At 39.3% G+C, this 20,631-nt stretch overlaps 1 protein-coding gene across 7 annotated transcripts in view; it reads left to right on the forward strand.

The window, feature by feature from the left end:
* ank3a (ankyrin 3a) overlaps window positions 1-20,631 on the forward strand; it is an 80,087-nt gene that overhangs the window by 49,854 nt on the left and 9,602 nt on the right. For 3 of the 7 annotated variants that reach the window (XM_052580241.1, XM_052580242.1, XM_052580246.1), the window contains 15 exons: window positions 914-946; window positions 2,479-2,703; window positions 2,963-3,117; window positions 3,232-3,443; window positions 4,707-4,914; window positions 5,115-5,211; window positions 5,892-6,120; window positions 6,430-6,555; window positions 8,885-9,007; window positions 9,308-9,334; window positions 9,928-10,006; window positions 11,698-18,894; window positions 19,574-19,648; window positions 20,100-20,231; window positions 20,363-20,506. In XM_052580241.1, the coding sequence (XP_052436201.1) occupies window positions 914-946; window positions 2,479-2,703; window positions 2,963-3,117; window positions 3,232-3,443; window positions 4,707-4,914; window positions 5,115-5,211; window positions 5,892-6,120; window positions 6,430-6,555; window positions 8,885-9,007; window positions 9,308-9,334; window positions 9,928-10,006; window positions 11,698-18,894; window positions 19,574-19,648; window positions 20,100-20,231; window positions 20,363-20,506 (9,062 nt within the window). The remainder of the gene's footprint in view (window positions 1-913; window positions 947-2,478; window positions 2,704-2,962; window positions 3,118-3,231; window positions 3,444-4,706; window positions 4,915-5,114; window positions 5,212-5,891; window positions 6,121-6,429; window positions 6,556-8,884; window positions 9,008-9,307; window positions 9,335-9,927; window positions 10,007-11,697; window positions 18,895-19,573; window positions 19,649-20,099; window positions 20,232-20,362; window positions 20,507-20,631) is intronic. The other 4 variants (XM_052580244.1, XM_052580245.1, XM_052580243.1 and 1 more) reach the window with 3 other exon arrangements.

Here is a 20,631-nt window from a genome sequence, read left to right on the forward strand (position 1 = left end):
TTTCTTCTTTCATAAAGGCGTTTGGCATCATGCCATTTTTGTTTCCAGGTGGAACGTTAAAGAACGTGACACGCACATCTCTCAGAAATCCTGTTTAAATCAACCAATCCAACACTCCTGAAGTGTTCCCACTTTTGTGTGCCATATGCATCAGACGTTTAGCCAATGTTACGTGGGATTGATGTCTGAGGCTGAGACTATTTACAAGGCACATCGTTTTTCCATTTTTGAAGCATAAACCCAATAAAAAACAAGAGGGTCCTCGCACCTCGGTGCTCGGGCCCTAATGATGCGAGCTTCAGATCATCCAATCGTAATTATGGGAGTTCCACTCCCTGTGCAACTGATACTTGACTGCCATTGGCTTATCTGCTTTCAAGGGGAGGGGCTTACCAATAGGTCAATTGTATTTACAGTTAAAATTTTATTTTAGAAGAAAATAAATGTGTTGTTTTGTCTGTTAGTGGCACCAAATTAATTGAGTTATTCCCAGTAATCTTAATGCTAATACGTATTGCTTCTGACCACCTAGATCTCCTAAGGGGGATTGAGCACCCCATTAGCACATTATAATGATACCATTTCACTTTTTTCACTTTTTATTTATTTATGATTGGAGGAGGATGATTTAATCCAACAGTCTGCAAACATGATGCTGTTTTGGGCAGGCACATGAAAAACTTCCCATTGGCTTCATTGAGTTGTCTGCGTAAAGCACATTTTAATTTCCTTTAGTTCCCCCCACACTTTCTGCTACATTGCACAGATCTGATTTTTTACATCAGCTTCATGTTTTTCTTATCTGTATGTCATCTTTTTTTACCATGGCAACAACTGTAATAATAAATGTTGTTTATTTTTTTACCTCCTACTTTCTGTTCTTTTTTCTTTTCGTTAAATTTTCCTTTTGCAGCCCTTCCTCCCCGCTTCCTCAGTATGACTCCAGGTGAAAACTGAGTCCGGTTACTTCACTCTTTCTATAGCTTCCTCTCCTGTCTTTTCTCTATGTTTTTTCATCTGTCCTCTCCTGTTACCTTAAACTCTTTATCTCTATCCTGCTCTCTGGTGTTTTATTAGCTGTTTTATCTCCTCATCAGTGTAAGCGCTCCTCCACACTGTGTGTTTAGCCGATCTTTGGGAAATGGACCTCATCTCATGCAGAAATCAGCAAATTCAGCACGGTCATAAAATTTATTTCAGATCACTTAATATACACACTAGTCCCACCATCAGCACATTAGGCATTTTGTAATGTTCTTCATTTCACAGTTAGACATTACTTGTTAAACCTGCACCTTTTTATTAGTAGGACTGGGCGATATATTGAAAATGGACAGTGTATTGTATTTAAATTGATTCACTTCTCTAATTTAAGAAATGTATAAATTTTTTGTGCCATCCATCAGTAATGTTCCTTATGTGAGTGGCATATCTGATATATTAAAAATGTTTTATTAGAAATGTTATATTCTTTGAAAATAATGTGGAAAAACAATACAATTCAAAAACCATTTAAAAACGAACCATTTTAGTACATACATTAAACATTTTAAATTGATATTTTGTCAAAATGCTACCTTGTGGTCAGCATTTGAAAAACAAAATTGATCGAATGACTGTGAAGACTTCAACAGTGTTACAAAAACTTCTATTTAAAATGTAAGATTTTATTATGAACTTTTCATTCATCAACAAAATTACTTAAAATATTTAAGCATTTTCAACATTGATGATAATAATAAGAAGTGTTTCTTCAGCACCACAACAGCATATTAGAATTAATGACATTTTAAAATATATTAAAACAGATTTTTAAATGATAATATTATGTCTCACAACATTATTTTGGTTTATCGCTCCGCCCTTGTCATAAGTGTAAGGATCTCATGAATATGAAACAAACACACAGTGGCAGTGCACATGCAAATATAAATTGCATTCAGCTCACATTAACAGATAATGGGTGTTTTGGGTTTTCTGTCTTCCTGTGGAGGTGCTTTTGGTCACACTGTTGATCACTGATCACTGCTTCGAAACAATTGATCTTGGCAGTCAACAGGATATTATTTTCAGCTTTGCACAACGAGTCATGAGTACAGTGATTATGGTAATATTTTGGTAAGTCAATATTGAAGGAATCCCTTGTGTTTCCTGCTGCTGTTGTATGAGGGACTAAATGCTGCCAGGTTTAACAGCTCGAAGCACTGTCACTCTTTTTAATTGTTTTTCCTGTGTCTTAACTAAACTGTCTCTATCTGTCTCACTTTAATGGTCTGTTCTCGCTTACTGTTTCTCCTCTTTTTGGTTTCTCCTTAGACCTTTCCCTTCTCCCTCTCTCTCTCTCTCACCACGTGTGTTGGGTGTACAGTGATCACAGCATGGGAATCGTCTCTCACTCGTTTGTGTCTGTCTAGTGGGTTAGGGTGGTGTCCTCTTTCCCTCTTTCTCTTCCACAAATCCTTTATTCTGTTTTTGTAGGTTCCTAGTGAGTTTCATGGTGGATGCCCGGGGTGGGTCAATGAGAGGAAGTCGTCATGATGGGATGCGTATAATCATTCCACCCAGGAAGTGTCCAGCACCGACGCGAATCACCTGCCGCCTAGCAAAGAGGCACCGCCTGGCGTACCCACCCCCTATGGTGGAGGGAGAGGGCCTAGTGAGCAGGCTGGTGGAGATGGGGCCAGCCGGGGCACAGTTTTTGGGGTAAGAGTTCCTCTGTGGTGGCTTAAATTATCTGTAGTTTCACAGTTAAATCAGATAAATCATGAACAACATAATCTTGGCCTAATTGCATTAGTTTTTAACTTTTTGTCAAAAATGTCAATGGGGAATGAGTTCAGATAGAGTAATGTCAGGATTTCCTTCTTAAATTCTCATCAAATTAGTCCTGAACGCAATATGGATGGTGCGATTTCCCATCTGTTTAATGAATTCTCCCCTTATTGTCTTCATTTCATTTCAGGCCTGTGATAGTTGAAATTCCTCATTTCGGCTCCATGCGGGGAAAGGAGAGGGAGCTGATCGTCCTACGCAGTGATAATGGAGAAACCTGGAAAGAACATCATTATGACTTTAAAGTGACAGAGCTCACCTCGATCCTCAATGGCATGGATGAAGGTAGTGTACTAATGACTTAACTAAAATTTCAGACTAATATGGTTTTCATTAAGCAGCTCATGGGTGTTAAATCTTTATAATGTTGTTTGTTTGTATTTTCATATTTAATGACAGAGATGGACAGTCCAGCAGAGCTGGAGAAAAAACGTATTTGCCGCATCATCACAAAAGATTTCCCACAGTACTTTGCGGTGGTGTCACGCATCAAACAAGAGAGTGATTACATGGGACCAGAGGGTGGAGTCCTGAGCAGTGAGGCAGTTCCCATGGTGAAGGCTGCCTTTCCTCAGGGAGCGCTTACGAAGAAGATTCGTGTTGGACTACAGGTATAAGATCTTATCAAAAGGTTGTTGTATAATTATGTTTGGTCTAGCTTTTGTATTAAATTATATTTATTTTATTTTATGGAATACCTTATTAGGGAAGTTTTCTATAGAAAATGTCTGTTTATGGTTATTATCACTAATTATAAGCAATGTAGATTAAAAACTGCGTGCAAGCCATAATGATTTTTGGTTTTCCAGTTATTTTTTTATTTCAAGTAAGTTTTTTTTTCAATAAATAAGTGTAATTGATTCGTAAGTGGAATTAATTTAAACAATTTACATAAAACTGAACTGTCTTATCATCTCAAGGGGCTCTGGGAACATTGTTTCTCTCTATCACACACATACACGCACTATAGTAGAATGTTTTCTCACAGAACACAGACATAATAGCAGAATAGCATCTGTTCTTTGGACAGTAACTTCCAGCAGTGGTCAGGATACATTTCTTGGTAAACATCTCATAACCATAGCATAGAAACTGAGAGTATATACAGTACAGACCAAAAGTTTGGACACACCTTCTCATTCAAAGAGTTTTCTTTATTTTCATGACTATGAAAATTGTAGATTCACACTGAAGGCATCAAATTTATGAATTAACACATGTGGAATTATATATTGAATTATATACATAATAAAAAAGTGTGAACAACTGAAAATCTGTCAAATTCTAGGTTCTTCAAAGTAGCCACCTCTTGCTTTGATTACTGCTTTGCACACTCTTGGCATTCTCTTGATGAGCTTCAAGAGGTAGTCACCTGAAAAGGTCTTCCAACAGTCTTGAAGGAGTTCCCCGAGAGATGCTTAGCACTTGTTGGCCCTTTTGCCTTCTGTCTGTGGTCCAGCTCACCCCTAAACCATCTGGATTGGGTTCAGGTCCGGTGACTGTGGAGGCCAGGTCATCTGGCGCAGCACCCCATCACTCTCCTTCTTGCTCAAATAGCCCTTGATGCCTTCAGTGTGACTCTACAATTTTCATAGTCATGAAGATAAAGAAAACTCTTTGAATGAAAAGGTGTGTCCAAACGTTTGGTCTGTACTGTATGTTACACAAGAAAAAAGTCAGAAGACTAAAGCAATAAAAAAGCTGTATACATTCCAAGGATGATTAATTAGTTGCCTAGAGTGGTTATGCAAAATGTCCCTGAGACATGAACCAAAAAAAAAACCTGCATTGGAACAGAAAAATATGCCCTTTAGATGCTCTTCTGTTTTTTTTTATCCTGTTCATCATACCACTTTATTCTGTTTTTCTCTCAGGCTCAGCCTTTGCCAGAAGACATTGTGCGGATTATCACTGCTAACCGTGCATCCTTCAGCCCGATTGTAACTGTGGAGCCCAGGAGGAGGAAATTCCACAAGCCTATCACAATGACAATCCCCGTGCCACCCAGAGCCAAAGAGGCTGTGGCTAATGGACGCAAAGGAGAACCTGCCCCCTGCCTTAGACTGCTCTGTAGCATTACAGGCACGTGAATAGTTTGTGTGTGTATTTTAAATAAAATGAGGAAAATGTCAGATTGTGTTGGCTAAATAAACTGCACTTTATTTGAGATGCCCCATCTGAATTTTAATTCAACATTTGTGTTTACTTTGTTGTATACAGAGTTTAAAGTGTGTAAAATCTGATATTGATATTTTGATATTTCCAAACTGTTTTGTTTTTAGGTGGAACATCCCCTGCACAGTGGGAAGACATCACTGGGACCACTCCGCTCTCCTTTGTCACAGACTGTGTTTCCTTCACCACAAATGTGTCTGCCAGGTTAGTCTCAGTTGATGTTGGAGTCAAATGCAGATTCAAATCATGTGCTTTCGAGTGCGGGATGGTGGAGAATCTCTGCCCTAGATTAAATGATATCATTATAATCATGTTGATCTGCGCATCCACAATGTCAGATGCTGATTGAACTCAAATATGTGAGGAATTTGCTTATGTTTCTGCTCTGTTTGTGAGTGTCAGTTCATTACAAAAATGTTCTTAAAATCAAACATTGAAAGAACTGCATAAGCTCAGAAATATGCTCAGAGTAAACCTTGTTTATTATTTTTGCAAGTAAACTTCAATTTAATAAAGTTTGGATTGCATTTTATTTTATGGGTTGTGTTCTCCAATTTGATAAGCATTTATTTACTAAATATGCATGCTTCTATAGAATTACTTTGCTTTTTGCATTTAACATTCTGTCTATGAACATATCAGAACAGATATGCGGCCCATTTTTGGGTTTCAAGCATCCATTGGTTTAAACATTCAGTGTTTGTTTCAGTGTTGAAGACAGCTGACTAAAGATATTGTTTCTGTAACTTCTATCATGTAAACATCTTAGAACCAAGGTTTTCTCTCCCATGGAGTTGTAACAGAGAAAGTAAATATTTGTGAAAATGTTAGAATTGTACAGTATTTTCCTTATTGTAGGTGAATTCTTTCCACTCCTTTTGTAGATTTTGGTTGGCAGACTGTCAGCAAATCAGCGAGACTGTGGGTTTAGCATCTCAGCTGTACAGAGAGCTGATCTGCGTTCCTTACCTGGCCAAGTTTGTGGTGTTTGCTAAAATGATTGACCACATAGAGACCCGCTTGCGTTGCTTCTGCATGACTGACGACAAAGTCGACAAAACTCTGGAGCAGCAGGAGAACTTTGAGGAGGTGGCAAGGAGCAAAGACATTGAGGTGTGCCATTTTAACTCGCACGCTACCCTACACACACTCTTTAGACATGTTCACATAAATAATTCATGTTGAACACACTTTTAGTGTTTGGAAACAGTGAGTCATGAGTTTGTGAGTATTCTTGTGTATATGAAGACAAAGAAAAAAAAAACATGTTTTCACTGTAGTTCATAGGCCATTTTCATATAAACACCCACTCGCTAATATTCTCCAGTATTCAAACACAATAACCTTTCTGATCATTTACTGATACCATAGAGACATAAATATATAAATGCTAATGATTTGTCACTCATTCCTTTTTGTCAGATTCTGGAGGGTAAGCCCATTCATGTTGAATGCTACGGCAACATCATTCCTCTGGCAAAGAGTGGTCAGCAACTTGTCTTCAACTTCTATGCCTTCAAAGAGAACCGACTTCCATTCAATGTCAAGGTTTGTGAGACAGTGGCCTAATTCTTATATTTACACATTCCATTTACATTTAGTCATTTAGCAGACATTTTTATCCAAAGCAACATACAAATGAGGAGAATGGAAGCAAAAGAACAATGATATGCAAGTGCTAAAACAAGTTCCAGTTTTCTTAACGCAGTACATGTAGCAAGGTTTTTTTAATTTATATAATAAATAAAAAGAAAACAGAATAGAAAAAGAATAGTGCAAGCTAGTGTTAAAGGCCTTTTTTGCCTTTGTTAATTGTATGATAAATAAAAAGAAAACAAATAGATAGAATAAGAAAAGATATGAAAACCTAGTGTTAGATTTAATTTAAGAAAACAAGCAGTAAATGAATGGAGTGCAAGTTTTTTTTTTTTTTGAAGAATAGAATTAAAATAGAGAGTGCTAGCATTAAGCACTCTCAAATAAATATGGAAGAGATTAGTGTTGTCATACAACACTACAGTGACATACAGCGCTATGATTTCCGCGAAGCAGAAAACACGGATGGAATCTCAAAATCCAGTCATGAAAATGAAACTTACATTTTAGTATGGACAGTCACGGAATTTGTCAAAGTTAGCATAAATTAATCAAATCGGTTGTAATTGGTTGAAATATTAAACCTGCATGTTCTGCGCGTCTCTGTGTGAATGAATGAATGGCAGAGACATGCGGGTTTGTTTACTACACAGACTGAAGCATGTGACGCTTGCAGTAATTTCAGCATCTGCCATCTCAATGAGGACATAAATACCTAAACAACATCACCAGAACTGTTCTGAGTCATTTCACAAGCATCTTACCATTTCATTTGAGTAAAACCAATGTCAATTTAAAGGTATTCATGGTAACCCGTCAAAATAAAAGTTCATTTTTTACATAAAGGCATTGTGCTAGAAATATTATTATTATTTAGTAGAATGTATGTAATACTGCTACTATTGTTAAAACTTAAAAATAAATCACACTATATTTCTTCCATGTTTTAATTTTAATAGCAAATCCCCTTTATTTACCAAAAAATAAAATGTTTAAATTTCATTTATTAAAAGACAAATTAAATTTGGGTGAAACTTGTTTACTGTTTTCATTAATTATATAACTTGTAGAAAAACTTTAAACACAATTGTAAATAAGTATAAAGAATGGCATTGGTTTCATTTTTAGAGCTAAAAGTTTTTTTTTTTTTTTTTTTTTTTTTTCATATTTTTGTGTTTTGCTTTGGTACTGAAATTGGTAAAGAGAACCGTGGGTTTTCACTGGTATCAGTACCAAATACAAAAATTTTGGTACCGTGACAACACTAGAAGAGATATGTTTTTAGCCGATTCTTGAAGATGGCTAAGGACTCAGCTGCTTGGACTGAGTCAGGCAGGTCATTCCACCAGGAGGGAACGTTTCATTTAAAAGTCTGTGAAAGTTATTTTGTGCCTCTTTGGGATGGCTGGCACAATAAAGTGACGTTCACTTGCAGAACGCAAGCATCTAGAGGGCACATAAGTCTGAAGTAGCGAATTTAGGTAAAGGTTAGAGCCAGTGGTGGTTTTGTAGGCAAACATTAATGCCTTGAATTATTGAATTATGGGAGCAGCTATTGGTAGACAGTGCAGATTGATAAACAGAGGTGTGACCTGCTTTTTTTAGCTCTTTAAAAATTTATCTTGGTGTCACGTTCTGGATTAATTGTAAAGGTTTGATAGAACTAGCTGGAAGACATGCCAAGAGAGCATTGCAATAGTCCAGGTTTGGAACAACATTAGGGTGAGTAAATGGTTACAAAATTTTAATTTTTACATGAGTTAATCCTTTAAGTATGCACATATTGAATTTCAGTAAACAGGTATTTTCAAGTAAACCAGTTATGAAGTTAAATCTGAACATTGAAATTAAATGCAAAAGCTATATTTACCCTATTGATCGAAGATATAACGTTATATGTTTTTTTTTTTTTTTTCGGGTTGCACTGGCAGATGTAACAAATGTCTCAGATATTATATAGATATTTAGCAATGTGGATGCAGCATCACAATTTTTAGTTTTTTTTTGGGTTACCAGTGCCACTGAAAAATGCTCTATTCATAGTCATCCATAAATTATATATTCCATGAACAAAAGTGTCCTATAACAGGTATAGCAAAGTTATAGCAAAAGTGTCCTATAATTAGCATTTGGCTGGTCATGTGACCACAGTACAGCAGACCCCATTAGGCAGCTCAGCTCAATGTAAAATGAAGCAGCTTTATTAGACTACTGATTTGACTGGAGATATATGTTAAGACTTTTTGTCATTCTATGTTGTCTATGTGGATGTGTTTTGTAGGTCAGAGATATGGGCCAAGAGCCATGTGGGAGAATCTCATTCCTCAGAGAACCTAAAATCGCAAAAGGCTTGCCACAGAGTGCAATCTGCAATCTTAACTTTTCACTGCCAACACACAGGAAGGTAAGAACAGAAAAAAACATGATTGTGTGATATTTTCTCTGGTGTTATCTGGAGTCTATTAAACATGTCACAGAGCTATTTGTGTTGCTGCTTTAGATGTAACTTTGTTTGGCATTTCTTTTTGTCCTGCTCTCTTTTAATCTCTGCATCTGCGTTTATTATCTTTTCTATTCCTTTACTGTCCTCTTTGCACTCTTTTTCTCTTACTCCTCTCTTTCCAATACCATCTTCACCTACTCACCATCCTCGGCTGCTGCTGCTCCATTATGTATTGCTGCAATGCACCGTGGGAAATTTTAGGATATGGAGTCGGATCCTGATGATGAGGTACTTATTTCATAACTTGTCCACCTTTGCCTTTAATGTGGTGCTTATGTGATCATTCGCTTATTTATGTGATTGGTCAAAAGCTTTTGTACCAGCTCCAGTCATTGGTCAGGCAAGTGCATGACTTATTTTTGTGTTTATGAGTATATTTAAAGCGTTGTGTTATTTTTTGGCTTGGTGGAAATGTTTTCCTCATATCTCTTTTGCAGATTTAAGTTTTATTAAATTCTATTTCAAAGTTAAGCAATTAGGCAGTTTCACTGGAAAATACTAACATTTCACATTGTTAGCAAATGGACTGTGCTTGTCTAGTTGGCCCTCTGTCAGGAGACCACATTTCAAAGTAAAATGAAGCACAACATTCCTTACTAAAACTAAATCAATTTAAATATTTTTCTGATATCCTAAATTAAGTTCAAACATGAATTAATTTCTTTCAAACATGCACTGAAATAATCTGGACGAACATAGATACAGTGCTTTCAAAACAATCAAAAGGAAGTTGTAGTAGTTAGCCACTTAAAAGATCATTGCACTACGATTTTTGTCACTTTGTTCTTACATAGGATTTTTACATTTTTGTGTTATTACAGAATGACAAAGATCGACGACATACCTTTGCTTCATTAGCATTGCGAAAGCGATACAGCTATCTGGCCGATCCAGCATCCAGTGAGTCCTACATTTTCTTTATTCTTGAAACATCAGCATGACATAATCACATAGTCAAAGCTTCACACGTGCACAGGCATCTGATACAGGCATATATGAAGTCACAATAGCATCATATCTCACCATTTTCAAAAAGATTACTGCTGGTATATAATGTCTGTGTACATTAGTGATAAAAAATTTCATTTGTTTGCTTGCTTTTTTTTGCCTCTGTTTTTCTTTTTTTTCATGTTTATTGTTTTTTTGTTCCATTGTTTCACATTTCATATGATTTGCTACCACATTGTCTATACAGGTTGTGTATTGGTTGATGTGTATTTTAATAAACTCATCATTATTTCTCATTTGTTGTTGTTATTTGTTTAATTTTCAAAAGAATTTGTTTGCTTTTTAGACACTTCTTATAATTGCTCATGAGGAGAAACTATCAAAAACTGACTCAATGTCAATACTCAATACTTGCTTTCTTATTCATTTATTAATATTTTATCCCTTGTAATTAGCCAGTTTATCTGTTTGTTGCCATTTGATGTAAGTAGATTGTCACAATACCAAAATGTCAGTAGTCAATACAAGTATTACTGAAATTTTGTTATTTCAAAAACAACATCTAGAACTAATAGGCTATTAAACATACTTATTTAATTAAAAAGGTAAATTATTAAGGTAATTAGTAATGATAAATTAAAACAGTAGCATATAGTCTTCAAGTTTCTCAACTAAACATTATATATGTTCCATAAATGGGGCTGTAATTTTTTCCCCAAGGCTAACTTGGTGTTTATGTTTGATTGTGTTTTTTTCTTACCATTTTGTTTAATATTGATGATATAATAAATAGTGACAGGTCTATTAGGCTTTATTTACATTGCAAAACCTAATGCACAGATCTATATTGCAGGAATCTTACTGACTCAATATAAATTCACTAAGTACTCAGTACTACCAATACTGTAGGATTTTATACCTAAACACTGGTACTTATGACATCCCTAAGTAGAAATTAATAGACAATTAAAACTTTTTAAAACATTTTATATTTGAACATATTTTCAGAACATTTTGAGCTTCTTATTTAAAGGGTTAGTTCACCCTAAAATGAAAATTTTGTCATTAATCACTTACCCCCATGTTGTTCCAAACCCTTAAAAGCTCTGTTTGTCTTCAGAACACAATTTAAGATATCTTGGATGAAAACCTGGAAGCTTGGGACTGTCCCATAGACTGCCAAGTAAATAACAGTGTCAAGGTCCACAAAAGGTATGAAAAGTCCTCGTCAGAAAACTCCATCTACCATCAGACGTGCAATCTGCGACAGTCTCAAGCCTCCAGTTTTTCTTCCAAAATATCTTAAATTGTGTTCCGAAAACGAACTGAGCTTTTACTGGTTTGGAACGACATGGGAGTAAGTGATTAAGGACAAAATTTTCATTTTTGGGTGAGCTAACCCTTTAAGTGGCTAATATTTTTCACCATCATTTTGCATTTCCACCCATGTGCCACAGTCATGGATTATGTTTTTTTTTTTTTTTTTTTTTTTTTCACTTTTCATTGTTAAAAGCATCTACAGTTTCATTATTTCCACTGCTGTTTGTTTTTGAATTTATCCCCTGAATAAATCTTTCTTGTTTCTCTTTTCTCTCTTATTTAACCATTTCCGTTTACTTTGTTTATTAATTTGATTATGCTAGAAACAGCTGAAAGAGGCCATAACACCACTCCAAAAACCACACCGCAGCCTTCTGGCTATGCTTACAAGCCTGTCTTTACGACGCGCTCCTACCAGGCCTGGGCGACAAGCTCCCCCGTCAATGTCCCCACCCAGACCAAGTCTGGATTTGGCTCCCTCTCCAGCTCCTCATCCAACACCCCCTCAGCCTCCCCACTGAGATCGGTGTGGTCTGTGAACTCTGCTTCTCCTATCAAATCCATTATTGGAGGTTCACCAGCATCTTCCATCAAATCTGCCAGTGACGTTGCATCACCTATTCGATCCTACAGAACTATCTCGTCACCAATAAAAACTGTAGTTCAAGGTGCACAGTATCCAGTCCAAGCCTCCCCCACCCTTCTGTCCTCTCCAGGCAAGAGTGCCCCTGATCCAGTTTCACTTAAGGGCCTCACAGGGCTTTCAGCCAGGACTTCGCCTGTACCATCTGGCGGAACCTTGCTGGAAAGATCCTCTATTGCTATGACTCCTCCAGCCTCACCTAAGTCTTCACTAAACATGTACAGCTCAAGTTTGCAATATAAGTCTGTCGTAACTTCAAACCCTCCAGCAAACTGCTCCCCGATTAGAACTGTCCCGGGCTTCTCCTCTAACAGAACCAGCACTGATGCCTCTGCCAGAGGATTTCTGTCATCCCTCTCCTCACCATTGAAATCTGGCTCAGCCACTACAACCGCTGCCCTGATCAATGGGACAGTTTCCCCAACCAAATATCGCTCCTCCTCTCCAACAACGCATCTTACCAACACTCTCCAGGAAAGAATTCAAGCCACGACAAATGCAGCAACAACAAGTGTAAATGCTGCATTTGATGAAGTGGAAAAAACTTTTAATTCCTGCTCTGCTGGCTATGGCACACTAAAGTCAGTGTCCTCCACTCCCTCATCCTCTTACCAGTCTATCCGTTCCTCTGCATCTAGCTCACTGTATGCCTCCCTCAGAACCCCTCCAAATTCTACCACATCTGTAACTTCCAGCACTATTACAGTCCCTGTGTATTCCGTCATAAATGTCTTACCAGAACCCCAGTTTAAAAAGCTCCCTGAAGTCTCCATGCCAACAGCTGCTCTCCTGTCCCCCAGAAAGGTCATGCCCCAAGAGGTTAATGTCCAGACTCAGTCCTCTTTTGCCAGAACTCTGTCTCCTGTCAAAACTCCAATGAACATGTCCCCAGGAACAATAAAAGCTGCCACCTCTTCATCCCCTCTGTCCAACAGCCAAGAGATACTAAAAGATGTGGCTGAAATGAAGGAGGACTTGATCAGAATGTCTGCAATTTTGCAAACTGATACAAATTCAAGCTCCAAAGGTTATCATTCGGACTCTAAGGAACATAAAGTTGAAGATGAGGAGCCTTTCAAGATTGTAGAGAAGGTCAAACAGGACCTTGTCAAAGTCAGTGAAATTCTTAGCAAGGATGTTTTGAGAGAGAGTAAGGCAAATATTAACAACACCAAAACAGAATATATCCTAGAGGATGACATAGATGATAATGCACAAAATGTATGGAGATGCCCACCTCGATATGAAACATTAGCTCCTCAAGTCAAAACAAAACCAGTATCTGAGAGAGATTTTAACCTGGCTAAAGTTGTTGATTACCTAACCAACGACATTGGCACAAGTTCTCTTTCTAAAATAGCAGAGGCTAAACATAGAACTGAGGAAGCAAGGAGAGAAGGAGAGGAAAAACAAAAACGTGTCCTTAAACCTGCTATGGCATTACAGGAGCACAAGCTCAAAATGCCTCCAACCAACATGCGCCCTTCACCTTCAGAAAAAGAGCTATCAAAGCTTGCAGATGTATTGTTTGGCCCTGAAATAGCACTAGACTCTCCTGATGATGTCTCCCATGACCAAGATAAAAGTCCACTGTCAGACAGTGGGTTTGAAACTCGCAGTGAAAGAACTCCCTCTGCCCCCCAAAGTGCAGAAGGATTGGGGCCCAAAGGCCTCTTTCAGGAGATTCCTCCTGTTATCACTGAAACACGGACTGAGGTTGTTCATGTCATAAGAAGCTATGAGCCTCCAGAGAATCCTAAGGAGCCAGCATTGGAAGATGCTAGAATGAAAAAGACTCCACTGCGATGTGCAGACAATGAGCCCCGATCCCCTGGTGGGTCCATCAAAGAAAGAGTTAAAGCTTACCAAGCCAGAGTCAATGCAGAGGATGATGTGATGAGCAAAGGTATGCGGGTCAAAGAGGAAACTCACATTACAACAACTACAAGAATGGTATACCACAAACCCCCCATTAAAGAAGTTGCATCTGAGAGGATGGAGGAGACCATGTCTGTACGAGACATAATGAAGGCCTTCCAATCTGGCAAGGATCCATCTAGAGAGTTAACAGGCCTGTTTGAGCACAAAAGCAGCAGTGAAGGGGCAGATCCTTCTGATAGGCCTCTAGACCCAATGCCCAAAGTTGAGCGCATCATTGAGGTTCACATTGAGAAAGGCAACAAAGCTGAACCAACTGAAGTAATTTTCAGAGAAACAAAAAATCATCCTGAGAAGGAAATGTACATATATCAGGGAAAAAGTGGCATGAAAGAACTGCAAAACAGATTGAGCAGTGAGCAACATGACAGCATAGAGCCTGAAGAATCTCTTCCTTGTTATCAGGACTCCAGAATACACATGCCTGTCTCTGTGGAGGATGATAAAACCTTGAAACTGCTTAGTCAGCAGTCAGTGGAGTACCATGATGATGAATCATCTGAAACAAGGGGAGAATCATACAAATTTGCAGAGAAAATGCTCCTGTCAGATAAATTTGACTCTTCCCATTCAGACTCAGATGAATCTGTGATTGACAGGTTTCAGTACTATGGTGAGGGAAAACAAGGTGGCTCAATTAGAGAATTCATGCTAAAGCCTGATAGGTCAGCTAGATCATCAGAAGATGACAATTATGACAAACTCACTTTGCTGCAGTATTCTTCTAATCCTGATAGTCCAAAAAAGTCTATTTGGATGAGAGTTTCTGAGGATGGGCAGAGTAAAAGCAGAGAGAATCACAAATATGAGGATAGAGTAGACAGAACTGTCAAAGAGGCTGAGGAAAAGCTTAGTGAAGTTTCACAATTCTTTCGTGATAAAACTGAAAAACTGAATGACGAGCTTCAGTCCCCTGAAAAGAAGCATCACAGACAAGATGCAAGGGAGACTCGTTCTGGGCCAAGCTCAACACGTAGTAGCCCAGAGAGGTCAATGCACAGGACTGGAGGTACTGGAGAGGACTGGAGTAGAGACAGGTTTAGGGATAAATATGATTCCCAAGACAGAAAATGTGCCAGTCTACCAAGCAGTCCTGAAAGACGAGTCTTGCTTCGATACAATGATGACCCAAAAAAGGGAGACAGCTCATCTGCAAGCAGTGCAAGTGAATCGTCTAAATATTTCCAGCCTTCAACATCTAAGGTTAGCTCAGTAAGGATGAAATTTGAATCAGAGGCCCAGAAACAAGATAAAGGTCCACAATGGGGACAAACTTCCGGATCCCCAGTGAGGAAGCTGCAGGAAAGTAAGCTGCCTGTTTATCAAGTTTTTGCAGGGGGTAATCTCCCAAAGTCAACAGAGTCTTCTGAAAGTGAGAGAATCCCTAAAAAAGATAGTGAGGTTGGGCAAAGTTACAATGTTCGAAAGGCTCAAGCATATGCCCAAAGTCAGCAGAGTGAAAGACAGAGAAATAGGTCAGATAACTCTTCACCAAAATATAACCAAAATGATTACAGTAAGGAGCAAATTGCCAATGAAGACATGAAAATATATAAAACATGGGAAAACCATGGCAATGGGCAACTGAAAGGCCAAAAGACAAAGCTTACTCATACTCTAGTGCATGATAGGCAAAAGGACAACTCACATAATGAACCGCACACATTGAGAGATGGAAACACCACAAAAGAAGAAACAACTAAAAAGATCATTTACACAGAGCTTGTAATTCGAGAAGACCCTAGTAATGCTGAAAAATGCAATGGTGCTCTAAAAAAAAACTCGGAATCACAAATTCCTGTTAGGGTTTCATCTAGTTTTATAGACCACCATCAAAGTAGTACTTTAAAGTTAGATTCCTCCATTAAATCTGAAAGAATAGGGTCTCACATAACCAGAAATACACAGCACCCTCATTCTGGTGCTAGCAAATCACCTAGAGATGTGTCATCTGTACTGAACTCAGATTCTAGCAGGCAGATTGTTAATATAGTCTGTAATGGTGTGGATGATAACCAAGTTGAGTATATTGAAAAAGTTAGCCCAGGTGTCACTGCGGACATCAAACCTCTTCCTGTGTATGTCAGCATTCAAGTAGGTAAACAGTATGAGAAAGAAACTGCCACTGGACAGTTAGGCACATACAAAAAAGTTGTAAGCCATGAGAGCAGGACAGTACATGAAACACGAGGAACATTTTATTCTGTTAAACAGAAACAGCCGCCATCACCACAGGGAAGCCCAGAAGATGACACGTTAGAGCAGGTTACATTTATGGACAGTTCAGGAAAGGGTCCCATAACTCCTGAGACACCTACCTTGGAGGAGGTCAGCTACGACCTGAACTCCAGAGCTCCTGAGCCTGTCATCGGTTCCATGGCTGGCATGCCTAGCCCAATCCCAGAGGAGTCTGAGGAAGACGAGCAGCTGAAGACTTTCATTTTCAGAGAAGTATCAGCAGAAAAAGCCAAGTCAGCCACTCAAACATCAGAGCCTTCGAAAAGAAAATCAGACTCAAATGGAAAAAGGTCAAAAGACAAACGCATAGCTTATATCGAGTTCCCACCACCACCACCTTTAGAAACTGAACATGCTGATCCTGAAAAGAGGGGGTCATGTCCTTCCTCAGAAGCAGAAACAGAGATGATGGAGGTGAACCTGCAAGAGGAACATGACAGACATCTCCTTGCAGAGCCAATAATCAGAGTCCAGCCTCCTTCCCCTCTTCCACCTGGAGCTGACAACAGTGACTCTAGTGATGATGAATCTGTTTTTCAGCCTGTCCCCCTTAAGAAGTACACCTTCAAAATGGCTGAGGAGTGTGATAAATTTGTTAAGCCTAGGAAACCAGAGAGAAATGGCTCACACCACAAGGAATCAGGTATCAATGGTATTGTCAAAGGAGATGAGGTAGAATGTGAACAGAATGGAAATGATCAGTCTATCACAGATTGCTCTATAGCAACAACGGCTGAATTTTCCCATGATACAGATGCCACTGAGATAGATTCTCTTGATGGGTATGACCTACAAGATGAGGATGATGGATTGAGTGACCCTAAAACATCCAGCCTGTCGATTGAGGGAAAAGCAGGAGATCGGGCTTTCAGCCAGAGCAAACTTGAAGTGATTGAAGAGGAGAGCACACCAAATGAGGAAACTGGGGAAAAGGCAAAAACAAAAAGGACATCGGGTAAAAAATCAGACAATGGGAAAGAAGATACAATCTATTCTTTGGAGGGAAGACACCCAGATAGACAAGGTTTTGCAGACAATTATTTCAAGAACCAACTAGAGGAGTGCATAAACACTACCTTTAAAACGGTGGCTACTAAAGGCTTGGATTTTGATCCATGGTCTGGTAAAGTGGGAGAGGAGGGAACTTTTGATGCTAAGAACAAAGATGAAGATCCAAAGCCCTGTACTTTGTCAGTGGAAGACAAATCACAAGCAACCACACCGGATACCACTCCAGCAAGAACCCCAACAGATGAGAGCACCCCAACTAGTGAGCCCAACCCTTTCCCCTTCCACGAGGGCAAGATGTTTGAGATGACCCGCAGTGGTGCTATTGACATGAGCAAGAGGGACTTTGTTGAAGAGAGACTCCAGTTTTTCCAGATTGGTGAGCATACATCAGATGGGCAGTCAGGGGACAAGGGGAAAGGGGGCAGCAATGCGGGGGTAGACGCCTCTCACTCAAAGGCAGGGGAAAGAGCTGTAGAGGGGAAGGTAGAGGCAACTACAGATTTAACACCATCCAGAAGCAGCACAGTACAAGGCAGTGCTGACTGCCTGGACGCACCTCCATTCGCTGACACCACCTCATGCACTGTCACAGCCTCCAAGGTCGACCCCAAATTACGCACCCCCATTAAGATGGGCATCGCAGCTTCCATTACTATAAAGAAAGACACTGGCTCAGCTGAACTGACTGATGTTAAAACTGAGTCCTCAGAAAGTCAGATGCTGGAATACATTAGTTTGGAGTCTCAATTAGTGGAAAGTCACTTTGATAGCAGGTGCACTAACTCTTCCCCGGCTGGCAGAAAAGATTACCCATCAGAAAACTACAATAACAACAATAACTTAGAGTCCTCCAATGTGCAGGCCAACTACATCCACTGTGGAAGTGTAGTCTTCAATTTGCAGTCATCTTCTGAACCCACCTTACAGAAAGCTAGTAGAATAGAAGCTCAGTTCTGTAGGGAGTCTTTGGACAAAGCAGAGAAAACCAGTACTGAGAGTCCTCAGACTAAAGTAGTCTCAGAAAACAGGCAGCCAAAGTCTAGGCTCCCAGTCAAGGCAGCAGGGTTCAGTTTTAACACACTCAGTTCAGGGAAGCAGAAGCCTAAACAGGTTGTGAGGCCAGAGGCAAGGAAAGTGGATCTTGCATCCATAATGCCTGAGCCCAAGTCTAGAATACCTGTCAAGGACATCAAAAGAAATGGTGCAGCTAACTCAGCTGTCACATCTCAGGTCGTTCCAAGTGCAAGTAAGCTCCCAGAGTCAGAGAGATCAGTCAGACCAGTGGTTCCCTCTAGGCTGCCTTTCAAAGACAGGTCATGTGGTCCTTCCGAGGCAGGTAGAGGTAACTTTAGCGAGGTGTGTAGGCAGTCAATTGAGTTCTTAAAGAATGTTAGCGGGGAAGCAATAAAGGTGGCCGAACGACTTTCAGACGAGGAGAAACAGACACAGGGAGAGCAGTCGCAATCGGAGGAGGACAGCAGCACATCACGAAGCACCTCACTATCGGACCCCTCTCAGTCCCAGCCCTCCCTCTCCGCTGGCTCCTCCCGAGGGGTCACACCCTCCAGGACAAAGGTCACAAGGGCGGCGGGGAGTGAGAGGAGGAGGAGTAAGCGGACTGGAGGAGGGAAGGAGGGCAGTAAGAACGAAGGGGCTCGCAGGTCGCCCCCCGTCGCGGAGATCAAGCCTAGTTTGTAAAACTTTATTGAAAACTTTACTTGATCCTTAGTTGCATGAGCCGTTGTGACTGATTGGATTGCCTGTGACGTGACCAATAGCTGTCATTCTTGTCATTCTCTCATCACTGTGCTGTGTGACTGTACCGTACTGTATCTGTCCCTGTCAGATCTCCCCTTCTCTCTCCCCTACCTTCCACAGATAATTTATCCTAATAATGAGGGGTGGGGCACTGAGCAGTCTGTCTGTGCTGGGTTGATTAAAGGAATATATATCTGCTTCAGTGTTTGTAAACTTTGTTAGAACAATTGTACAGTACTATGTTGTCTGCATGCCCCATCTCAACAAAGTCTTTTTTTTATGTTTTATTTTAAAAAATGTATACCGTTGTATAAACTCATAGTTATTGCCTGCATAGATTCTGTTGAAAATTTGTTTCATGTACACAATAAGAGCACCAGCTATGTAGCTGAAACATTGTATTTCACTCTTGTCTGTTCTTCCTTTTCTAGCCAAACAGTACTATTCGAAAAACATCTCTAAAAATTTTCTTTTCATTTTAATAACTTCTCTAGGAGAAAAATCATGTACATTTTTCCTTGTTTTGGCCAGAAAAGGAAGTCATCTGGATTCTTCATTTGAAATGAATGAGTAGCATGTTTGTAATGTTTTTGTTCTGTATGTAATGACAGGTCCACAGAGTCCCTGTGAGAGAACAGACCTTCGCATGGCCATCGTTGCTGATCACCTGGGACTGAGCTGGACAGGTTAAGACTCACTTTGCCCCACATGACTGACAAATTTAGAGTTAACATTTTACTTGCCATACATTAATTGTTTACTTTCTGAAACCTAAAATATTTAAATAGGAAGCAAATTATAATTTGATCGCTAATAATCAATGGCAAATAGTCCTCAAAAAACCATGCAACATATGCCCTCTTGTGCCTGTGCTTGGTATTGCAGTGCAGAACTGTATTAATTTTTTTAATAAAGAATTTTTAATTTAAATTCACTTAAATTCAGAATTCTTTACATGTATAACACACTGTGAAAGACACGCTGTATTTCCCCAAATTTCTGATTTAGATTTTAAAATGTAGAAATGTTTTTTAAATGCATTTTTTTATTTAATTGTCTTTACATCTGTCTTCATTTACTAGCTGACTGCGCAGAGATGATGCTAGTTAATACATGATGTTTTTTTCTGTTTTATAGAACTGGCTCGAGAGATGAATTTTTCTGTCGATGAGATAAACCATATCCGCACAGAGAACCCAAACTCTCTCACAGCCCAGAGCTTCATGCTCCTTAAGAAGTGGGTCAGTCGTGATGGGAAAAACGCAACAAGTGAGAGTCATTTTCTATCCATCTTACTTTTTTTATAAATATCTTTCTTTTTCTTTATTACATATACTCTGAAGTTATAATATCTACCTAAAGCAAATAAATGTAAGTCACTTTTATTCATGTTATCTTAGCGGATGCACTGACGGCTGTCCTGACAAAAGTGAACCGGATGGATATTGTGACTCTGCTGGAAGGGCCCATATTTGACTATGGTAACATTTCAGGCACCAGAAGTTTTGCAGATGATAGCGCTGTGTGCCAGGAAAAGGCGGATGGTAAAGTTTAGCCCCATCTAGCTGACCCCCCCCACCCCCTCTTCTCATTCCTTTTTTATTGTCACCTTTGTTTTTTCCTCTACAACCTCCCTGTGTAGTTTGCCAAAGTATTAATCACAGATGGG

This window comes from Carassius gibelio, chromosome B17 (genome assembly GCF_023724105.1).
Source record: "Carassius gibelio isolate Cgi1373 ecotype wild population from Czech Republic chromosome B17, carGib1.2-hapl.c, whole genome shotgun sequence".
In the NCBI taxonomy this organism is placed as follows: Eukaryota; Metazoa; Chordata; class Actinopteri; order Cypriniformes; family Cyprinidae; genus Carassius; species Carassius gibelio.